The following is a 10,584-nucleotide window of genomic DNA, read 5'->3' as shown; positions in this document are numbered from 1 at the left end:
GAGTGCTGGATTGCAGCTGCGCACTGCTGCATCTTCCACCTGTGGTCTCTCGTAGGAGTGCTGGATTGCAGCTGTGCACTGCTGCATCTGCCTTTTTACATGGGTTCCAGGGGTTGGACTTAGGTCACCAGGCTTGTGCAGCCAGTGTTTTTACCAGCCAGGCCATCTCCCTGGCCTCTCTATCATTCTTTTGATAGAATAGGAATTACAGTTGTTTGGAAAAGCCTCTGTTTGTTTAAAACATGTGGTTCAGCTTCTCAAAGATCACAAATGATCCTAAAATTAAGAGAATGTGTATAAACTTAGGGAGAACATGGGAAAGGGATCACCTCCCCAAACCACGTTTCCCAAACTAAAGGCAGTGGTGTACATGAACCACAGGCATGGGGATAGAGGCATACAGTGCAAGCTCATGGTCTTTTCAGCTTTTCCTAAGTGTATTATAATATCGTAATTAAATTGAGATCCTCAACCAAGAAGAAAACAATTTCACTGTGAATTTTAAAAGAAATGTTTAATACCAAGCAGAAAATTTTTATTTTAAATAGTCTTTCCCCAGAAGAAGGAAAGAATGTCTTTTGGATTAGATGAAACTACCCCGCTGAAAAGCGGTCCTTCCCATCGCAACCCTGAAATGTTTGTTGTCTCTGCTCTGCTCTAGGGAATGGAGGATATCCTGCGATGCTTCATCAAAGAGGGCAACGCTGAAATGATCCGCCAGATAGAGTTCATCATCAAGCAGCTGAATGCCGGTCAGTGTCACTGGAGACCCATGTTTCAGAAAGGTGCACAGGCTTCCTCACGGAGGGTTGTGACGCCTGGTGTTATTCAGGAGGCTTTTGAGTCAGATATGGTGGTGCACACCTGTGATTCCAACACTAGAGAAGCTGAGGCAGGAGGATCATAATGAGTTCAAGGTTCAACACAAGAAAGTTCAGCCAAGGGCTAGAGTGTAACTCAGTAGGCCCTGGGCTCCATATCTAGTGTTTCTCTCTCTCTCTCTCTCTCTCTCTCTCTCTCTCTCTCTCTCTCTCTCACACACACACACACACACACACACACACACACACACACACACATCCCCACAATGGGGATATGAGAGTCAGGGAGTTGGCTCTACCCCTGAAGTGCTTGCTGTGCAAGTATAAGGACCTGAGTTTGAACAGCAGCATCCATGTAAGAAAAGCCAGGCATTGTGACACACACTTGTAATCCCAGAACTGGAGAGTTGGAAACAGGCAGATCCCTGAGGCTCACTGGCCAGTCAGCTTAGCCTAGATCCCAGAGAGACACTGTCCCAACAGACAAGATGGGCAGCTCCTCTGGAGTGGCGTGCAGGTTGACTCCTGCTCCACATTCACACGTGTACATGTACATACGTGTGCCCGCATACTTTCCCCTCACGTGCAAGGTAGTCAAGGCCACATTGTCCATATTAACATCTCTTATCACAGTAGAGATCTCTTATCACACTATCACACTTTTTGTGGTCAACAAAAAGGAGGTCAGAGCAGTTTCTGAGGCCTTCTCTTCCCTTGTAAGACCTCTTTACGAGCCCCTCCTGTCCCCTCTTAAATCTTGTCCCACTGATAAGGGCAATTTTCCCAGGTCCTGTGGCCAGTTAATGGAACAGATACCAGTCTTTCTAGAACCATGTAGAAAATGTCACCATGTCACCATTTCAGAAAAACATGGCAGCAGGAGGGAGGCAGCATGTCCTCTTTCCAGCCCCTTCATTGCCATGATACGCATCTGACAAGAGAACAGAGAAGCTTTGTATGAGGGATAGGGAAACCCCTTGCGCTTTCTGTGGACACGGGGGCCCTGATGCTGCCAGCATCTGGGGACCAAGTTTATCACCCATCTCTCCCCATGCCTTCCCTGGCACCAGCAATCCAAGTACACAGTTCCATTCAGTACACAAGAAAAGGAAGAATGTCCCCATCTCTCCAAAGAACCCAGCACACCAGGGAAGTGCCCACTGGTAGCCATCTTCCACCCACATTTCCCAGTCTGGGTCATGTTATACTAATGAAATCAGTCCTGGGAGCAGGGGAGCTTTGAAATTCTCAGGTTCTTCCAGCAAGGTGGAACCTAAAGGAAAATTTCAGCCTGCTGCAGAAACATGCAGAATATGTAGCCAACAACAGTGGGAGGTTTGTCCCCTGACTTGGGCCCAGGAAATCAGTATGGACGCTCCCTTCTGAGGCTGTGTCAGCATGGATGCTTGCCTCTCGTAGTTTCTGCTTGCCTGACCCCTTTCTCGGTAAGCTAGGAAGTCTCTTCAAGTATGGTCTTTAGTTCCCTCTCTCTCCTGTTTCCTTCTTCTCTCAGGTTTTCTTGACCTTCGTGTCTTTCAAGGGATAAAAGCTAATGAGGAAGATGAAGCAGGAAGAAGTTAGTTAGGTCTTCTGCCTTCAGGGACTTAGGACCCAGAACAGTGGGTGGGGAAAGATCTCTTAGGGTTTTCTCAAGGACCAGAACCAATAGAAAATGTGTGTTTGAGTGTGTGGTGTGTGTGGGGGGGGGGTGAGTGTGTTACAAAAGATTTATTAGTTTGGCTTGCACAATTGAAGGCTAGGTTGTCCTGTAGTAATTGTCTACCTGCTACAGAGACAGAGAACCTCTAAGTTGCTCAGTCTAAGAATCTAGAATCCTCAGAACAAGAGAGACCCTAATCCAAGGCTAAAGGCCTAGAAACTTCCTGGAATCCCTGCTGAGTTCACACGGAAAGGCTGAAGAAGCTAGAGCAGCCATAGACACCTTTGCTCTGAAAGAGTGGAGCTTGCACTTTCACCCCTGCTCACCCTGCCTGGGTCCCCAGCCTACTGTATGGGGCCACCGTGTTCCGGGCAGGTGGCCACTCACCTGCCAATCATCTCAGTGTCCTCCGTTCCTTTTCTGGCTGTGATGAGATAGCTGAGGAAAACACGTAAGGAGGGAGGGTCTCTTTTAGCTCACAGTTTGAAGGAACAGTCCATCATGGCACCATGAGCTGGGGGGCTCACCCCATTGTGTCTGCAGTTAGGGATGCTGAGATTAGAGAGACTAGAGAGAAGAATGCGCGTGCTCGGCCCACTTTCTCTTTTTCTTCCTTCCTTCCTTTCATTTTTTGTTTGCTTTTTGAGACAGGGTTTCTCTGTGTAAGGGCTCGAGCTGTCCACTTTGTAGGCCAGGCTGGCCTTGAACGCACAGAGATCCAACAGAGAGATCCACCTGCCTCTGCTTCCCAAGTGCTGGGATTGAAAGTGCGCACCACACATCTGGCTCACTTTCTCTTTTCATTCAGAGATTCAGCCCACATTTAAAGTACACCTTCGTACCCAGTTATCCCAGTCTAGGAACTCCTCCCAGACCTGCCCAGAGGTTTGTTTCCACGATGTCATCAAGATGACAGTCAAGATTAACCATCAGCCTTCAGAGCCGCATCAGAAGTGAACTTGACTAATCTCATAAGCATCTCTTACTTCAGTCGGTTGACAGTTAACTCTGACGGGGCTTCCTGGCAAGTCAGTGGCCATCCATCCTCTAGGAATCGGGCTCTTCCATAAGGGAGAGTGCTGCTGGGAGTCTAGCTGCCATGCAGGGAGAGAGGATGACCTGTTGAAGGCTACTCAGAGGAGAAAGTAAAGGATTGGCTGTTGTCTGCTATGTACCTGGACCAGGTCCCTTAGTTCCAGTGTGCTATGAAATCCTGGCTATTCCCTCCCCTCCTTTCCCAGAATCCGAGGGAGTAAGCAGTATTTGCCCCATTTGCCAGGTGAGGAAATGGCTCATTCTCTGGTAGCCAGTACTGTGGACTTACGCATCTGTGTAAACTAACAATCTAATGATGAGCCTTGGCCTTCGAGAACCTAGGTGCTGCCAGCGCCGCCAGCACCCCCACCCCTGCTCCCTGGGAAAGTCATGATGTTCTGTCACAGACCTGCCACTTCAGCCTTGTCTGCTCTGAGAGACCAGATGAGGCAACTTCGAAGAAGTCAGGTTTTGTCCCCAACAAAGACCTGCCAGGCCTCTGCTCTGACTATCTACGCACACAGCTTGGGGAGAAGGCAAGCCCAGTTCTACTCCCTTGTAGCTGCACGATAAATTTGTGCTTCTGCCTAGTGCTAACGCCTGCCCCGTTCCCCTGTGCTTGTAGGCTAGGCCACAAGTCACATGGTGTGGAACTTCCTGCCGCCCCCTCAATCACCCCACCCCACCCAAGAAGGTCTGAATCAGAAATTCTCATTGTTCAGGGGATTTTAGAAGTTCTTCCCTTCGGGCCCAGTTCTGCTGTGAAAGATGGCAGTCTCTCCTAATGCAGTTCCTCCCAAGTCTGAAAGGAGACTCCTCTCCCTTCAAGACCCCATCATGGCATCTCTAGTATAAGTGCTCTCTCTCCTAATCTTCTTCAAGGCCTGATCATGGCCCTTTGTGGTCAATCTGTCTCTCTGTGTGTCTGTCTCTCTGTCTCTCTCTCCCACCTCCCAGCCTCCATAATGCCCATCTGAAGGGTAGCCTCTTGTCAGCTCCTTTGCAAAGCTACCCCTTCGGGTTAGAGCAAAGGGGCTTAGGACGTGGTCCCTCTGCGCCTCCACTGTTGACTGTGCTTGAGGACTGATGATCAACAGAGCTCTCGTGAGGATCAAATGAATTTGCACCTCTGCAGAACTAGCGGGCTTCCTGGAGTAAACACTAGGTCATTTTCTGCCCTGCAGTTCTCTCCAGTTCTGCGTTCATAAGATAAGAACAAATACGTTCTGATAAAAGCAGAGTGTGTTTGAGGCTGCTAAGAATGATAGCAAAGTGTGGCTGAAACAGCTGTAATTAGGGATGGCCAAGGGAGTAAACGGGAGTAATAATGAGGGATCAGGAGGTGGAAGGGTGGTGACCAGGAGCTCTCAGGGCTGCGGAAGTGCCCTGTTCTGAAGCTATCAGGGCTTGTGGTCAGGAGCATGACTCTGTATGATGCTCACATGAGCGCACTGGCTGACATTCAGGGACCGAAGGCCAAGCCTTGTGGTTTTTCTGATGAATTTTTTCTTTATAGAAGATTTACTGGATGGTGTTCTTGAATCCGATGATGAAGAAGATGAAGATGATGAAGTAAGTTGAAGGCTCTTGAGACAACACAGAAAGCTCTGCCATGCTCCTCTATGTCCCTTTTATGTCCCGAGCACTTACGCAGCCGTGGTGTCTTCCTTGCAGTTGTGGGGTTAATGGAGACTCAGTGTGCGGCGGTTCTGTGGCCCTCACTGAGGTCTCAAGTGCCACCCTCATCCTCCACAACCTCTCCAGGTGGCTGGTGTCTTCCAGTGCTCCAGCGTGGACTTCTTATGGGTCAGAAGTTGGGCTCCCAGATGGAAGGATTAAGTTTCCCATCCTCTCTGGGCTCCAAAGTCTCAGGGAAGTCCTCCTGCGGCATTCAACTCCACACACATAAGTCCAGTCCAGACTGGGGCGTGGACACAGACCCCGTGATGCTGGCACACTTCAGAGGTGCAGCCTCGCACCTCCGCTTGCTTCTAGGGGAAGGGTCAAAAAGAAGTTCTTCTCTGTGAGTTCTTTGCTCTGAAAGGCTGTGAGCTCTTGCCTGTCTCTCCTTGGTGAAAGGAATGAGGTACACAGGCTCATGATGAGACGCTCTAGACAAGGGGTCCTGGTTTGGTTTGGAGCTGGCAGAACCAACCACTCCACTGTCCTGTGTTCATTCTTTTGGTGTAGGTTTGCCGACTTACAGATCTGCCCCCTGGTCCTCAGAAGTTAGTTAACCTGTGGCGTCTTGGAGAGGTGCTAGCAAGGCCAGTAACTTGCAGGCTGCAGGAGGCAGCTAAGATGATAAGCTTCTGTGTGGCTTTCCCTTCAGACATAGAAAGGGCAGACACATTATCATCATTCTCGTGACAACATGCTTTCCTTCGTTCTGTGCGTGGGAAGCAGTTAGTACAGATGGAAATACTGGGAGCACCTTCTCTTTGGGGAGCATCCGCCCCATATGTGAATGTTCTGCTCTGTCAGTTTAAAGAGTGTTTGGTGAAAGCCAAGTCTGTGTTCCATAGAGGCGTCAGTGAGGCCATAGTTATTTAGGGTCTTCCCCTACAACCCAGTTCCCTGCCTGCTGTTCCTTTTCTGGGCTGCAGGTGGCACCAGTGGACACTCACATCTCTTACTGCCTGGTGGGGCAAGGGAGCCCCAGATCCAGCCACGGACCTCTCCACAGGGGACGGAGACCAGCCCTGTGCCCAAGAAAAGCTGTCTGGTAAGACTTGGCTCAGCCAAGTCAGCAGACTCTGTAGGGGGAAAGTTGACAATGTGTCAGTCTGGGAGGGCCACATGGTCTTAGTTTGAGCCACTCAATTCTGCCCTTTAGCACAGTGGCTGTTGGGAAACCTGTCTGTATTCCCCGAAAACTATTTGTGGGCACTAAAAGTTAGAAGACTATATAATTTTAATGTCATCTAATTTTTTCCAAGTATTTAAAAGCGTAAAATTTGTTCTCTCAACACTAAACAAACATAGGCACCTGCATTCAAGGCTGTTGCTGCCACCCCTAGGGTAGAGCCCAGCTACTGGCACAGCCACTGTGCATCTCTGAAGCAAGACGCTCCCTTTGTGCTTGACACTTTACTAGTTCTGAGTAGTTAATCATTTCATTCCATGAACTTTTTGTCACCATATCCAAAAAGGGTTCCTCTCAGGTTCTGTGCTTTCCCTTCCTGTGTTGTCTTCGGGAACTTTGGGGTTCCTCTGTTTTCTCAATGACTTGTTTCATATTGTTTGGAGACCAGGGTCTTGTGCTGTAGCTAAGGCTGGCATGGTGGTATCTCTCTTGCCTTGGCTTCCCAAGTGCTAGAATGGTCATCATGTCTGACTTGTTCAATTGTTTTGCCATTACGGGCGGTGGTGGCGCATGCCTTTAATCCCAGCACTCGGGAGGCAGAGGCAGGCGGATCTTTGTGAGTTCGAGACCAGCCTGGTCTACAAGAGCTAGTTCCAGGACAGGCTCCAAAGCCACAGAGAAACCCTGTCTCAAAAAAAACCAAAAAAAAAAAAAAGAAATTCAAATTCATTTGGCCCAAAAGTATGCTGGTTAATCATGGGGATTCAGCTTCTGTACACTTCCCTTTGGTAGTGTGGCAGTCAGCTACAGAACACACATGGACCAAGGTCTCTGGATTTGCTGCTTCTCCACCAGTGGCTTAGGCCTTCTGCTGCCTTGACAAACCACAGTCAAACACAGCCTGCAGAGGAGAGGGCTCACCTAGTGTGTGCTTCCACATCACAGTGTGTGATGAAGGGTGTCAGGGTAGGAACTCTAAGCGGGATCCTGGGGGCAGGAGCTGAGGCAGAAGCCATGGAGGAGGGCTGCTTACTCACTTGCTCAGTTTGTTTTTTATGCACTCTGGGACCACCTGCCCAGAGACAGCACCACCCACGTGGATGGACCTTCCACATCATTCATCAATCAGAAAAATGCGCTACAGACTCGCCACAGGCCAATCTGATGAACGCATCTTGTCAGCTGATGCCAGCTGAGGTTCCTCTTTTACGGTAATTCTAGTTTGTGCCAAGTTGACAGAAACCAACCAGGGCTGAGGTTGGCATTTGAAAACATTTGTCACCGTAACCAGGCTTCTGAGAAGTTTCCTAAAAGAGGTTTTGTAAGAACAATGAAAGGACACGGTTGAGCCAAAGTGACGCTGATGACTAGAGCCAGCAGGTCCTGGGCTTCCCTCCTCAGTGACCCTTGCAGTGAACTGCTGCGTGTTAGCAGGGGCCACCTGCAGACAGTCTGCTGCGTCTGTTTTCACCAAGGCCAGGCATTACTTTCATAACTATTAATTAAAATTGACAGAGAAGAAAGAGTGGCAGATGCTTAAGTTAGAGGAAGATGCCCAGAACTACTTGAGAGGCCATGCTGTTGTCACCTTTCACAGTGACAACCTGAAGAAGACATTGTTATTGTCAGTGCATGACAGTCGAGTCTCTCGTCAGTGCAAGAGGCTTTTGTAATCTGATATTTGGACCCAGTACAAAGGCTGAAGTCCCTGAACTGTTTTTAGGCAGCTGCACAGGGATGTGGCTCTGCAGAGTGACCCGGGCACCGTGGGAATTGTGCTGAGACTCCATTGCAGCATTTTGCCTCGCTGCAAGCCCTTGAGGGGACTCAGATGCAAAATCTAGTTTTCCTTCCGAATGTCTAAGATTGCAACTGTTTGTCGAATGTGTAGAGAACTCAGTTATGTTGACTATCTGCCCATTTATAACTAAAAATGAAAAAGTTACATAGCTAGCAATATGTCCTCTGACTTACAGACCATTTGGGAACATTGCGATGAGGGCAAACATAGCAGGGTGTGGTGGTACTAGTCCTCAGGAAGGAAGCTGAGGCAGGAGGATGTTGAGTTCAAAGCCAACATGTCAATACCTTGTCTCAAAAAAGAACCATAAAGTTAATGTGAACAGTGCTTAAAGCAAAGCAAACATATAAATCTACCCGCCTGTGAGTTATAGATACACTTATGTGCCCATGCAGCAGAAAGGTGTGCAAAGCTACACCCTTTTTATTGACATTAGGGGGAAGAGGAATGAGGAAGTGTGGGTGGGAGGCTGAGAGGCCGTGATCAACAGACTGCAGACTGGCCAGCAAGGGGAGAAGTTGAAACAGGACAGTGGATGTGGTAGGCTGAAGTCATTTGCTCGGTTTGGGGTATGGGATTAACACTGTAGTCAACTAGAGAGCAAGCAGAGCACAAGGAAATGGCAGTGACAGTGTTTTCCACTCTTCACACAGTGTGAACACATACAGGGAAAGGGGGGAATGAAGGGCCCTTTTGGTCTGGTTTAAGATTGGGAAAAAACTAAGCATATCCGCCCATGGCTGTTGACAGACACAACGCTGGACAGTCAAGGTGGGGAGAGGAGGAGCTCAAAGGACAGTGTTCTCATTGTCTGTTGCCCAGGCCAGGCTGGACATATTCACAGCTTACAGAGGGGCATCCACTTACAGAGGTACACGAGACTGTGTCTCAAATAAAAAGAAAGATGGGGGTGTAATAAATAACTTGCTTCTTAGATCCTTTTGCTCCAGAAGGCTCCAGGCCCATTTAAATCTCCAGGGAAATAAAAGCAGATTAGATAAACTGGAAATGCACTGTGAGGACCCGCAATGCGGCAAGGGTTCAGATGCTCCCGTCTAGTGCTTTGAAGAGCCGTGTTATCTCATGGGCTTCATTTTATGGTTAACATGAGCACGGTGTTACTCACGGGCTGGCAACAAATCCTAAGACCAGCAGCGTGGTTCTCGTGTCCTCACCGCCAAGGTTTCCTCTGCACCTGCTCAGATGAGGCTTGTGTGTCAGCTTACACATGGCTTCAAGTGAAGGAAAAATGCCTTCCTATACTATTTGAGAAGATTGATTTTAAGACAAATATTTTTTCCCTATTACCAAAATAGGTTTAGTACCAGGAGCAGTCAGCCATAAACATTTGCTCGTAGGATTCATGTAAGACCCACGTTTCCTTCCATCCTATCTGTCCTTCATTATGTATTGAACAAATATTTAAGGACCTTGAAGTAACCGTGTTCTAGGAAATACAGAAGGGATTAAAAAAAAGATTCTGTGAGACTCTCTGTGGTTTACAGTGCCTCCATAGAGGAGCTGGGGACGGTCCTGTCGGCGTCACCACATGGCAGCTTCTGCTCCAGCAGTTCACCCGTGTTCCCACCTGCATTTACCCTGTGGGTGCTACCGTTCCATCCGCACCAACAAGCAGACACACAGGAGAAAGGTCACGCGCCCCGGGCTTGAGGCTAGTCAGTGAGCAGTGGAGCTGGGACTCACACCCATGTGATGTGGGGCAGCAAAGCAAGCCCTGCGCTCCAACTCTGGGGCCTCTAGTCAGACAGTGGGAGACACCAGGACAGCAGATAGAAGACAAACAAGCAGTTATAGATCCATAAAGGGGAAGGAAATGGGAAATGCTACAGTTGTGTGTGTGTGCTGGGGGTGCGTCCTAAAATACTGGAAGGCAGAAGCTGGGTCAAGACAGCCTAGGGTAGAGAGGAAATGCAGTGGGCTGAATTCAGGAAGGCACACAGCGGGGACAGGAGTCCACGCAAGCTTGTGCCTGATTCTCTGCCTTAGCCCCTACCCAGGAAAGCATGCTCATTACCCAGGTGTATGTGGGCATTTTGAGAGATGCACATAGACATATGTATGCATATGCTCCTGTCTGTATGTTCTGGTAATCGTTTGTTTTGCAGATAGAGATCTAATATAAATATGCAGACATGTACATATGCACAATGTGGCCTTTTCCTTTTGTTAATGTTCCTTGGAAATCCTTCTGAGCTGGCAGTGCAGCAAACTGATGTTTCTCAGTGTGATGGGTGTTCAGTTGTCCACATCTTGCTACTCAAAGCACTACTAGAGAAAACATAAATATGTCATTTGCTGGAATGTTCATTTATGTGGGCTCCTCTTGCTAGGTCAGGTATATGGGTTTTTTTTTTTTTTTTTGGTTTTTCGAGACAGGGTTTCTCTGTGGTTTTGGAGCCTGTCCTGGAACTAGGTCTTGTAGACCAGGCTGGTCTCGAAC

The 10,584-nt window shown here is 48.5% G+C and overlaps 1 protein-coding gene across 3 annotated transcripts in view; it reads left to right on the top strand.

The window, feature by feature from the left end:
- The window catches only part of Armc9 (armadillo repeat containing 9), a 133,424-nt gene that overhangs the window by 64,724 nt on the left and 58,116 nt on the right, over positions 1-10,584 (top strand). For all 3 annotated transcript variants that reach the window (XM_026786155.1, XM_005361765.3, XM_026786154.1), the window contains 2 exons: positions 662-752; positions 5,033-5,088. In XM_026786155.1, coding sequence (XP_026641956.1) covers positions 662-752; positions 5,033-5,088 — 147 coding nt within the window. The remainder of the gene's footprint in view (positions 1-661; positions 753-5,032; positions 5,089-10,584) is intronic.

Source organism: Microtus ochrogaster, linkage group LG4 (genome assembly GCF_000317375.1).
Source record: "Microtus ochrogaster isolate Prairie Vole_2 linkage group LG4, MicOch1.0, whole genome shotgun sequence".
In the NCBI taxonomy this organism is placed as follows: Eukaryota; Metazoa; Chordata; class Mammalia; order Rodentia; family Cricetidae; genus Microtus; species Microtus ochrogaster.
The sequence above is the reverse complement of the archived record's forward strand: the minus strand, read 5'-3'. Positions and strand labels throughout refer to the sequence as shown.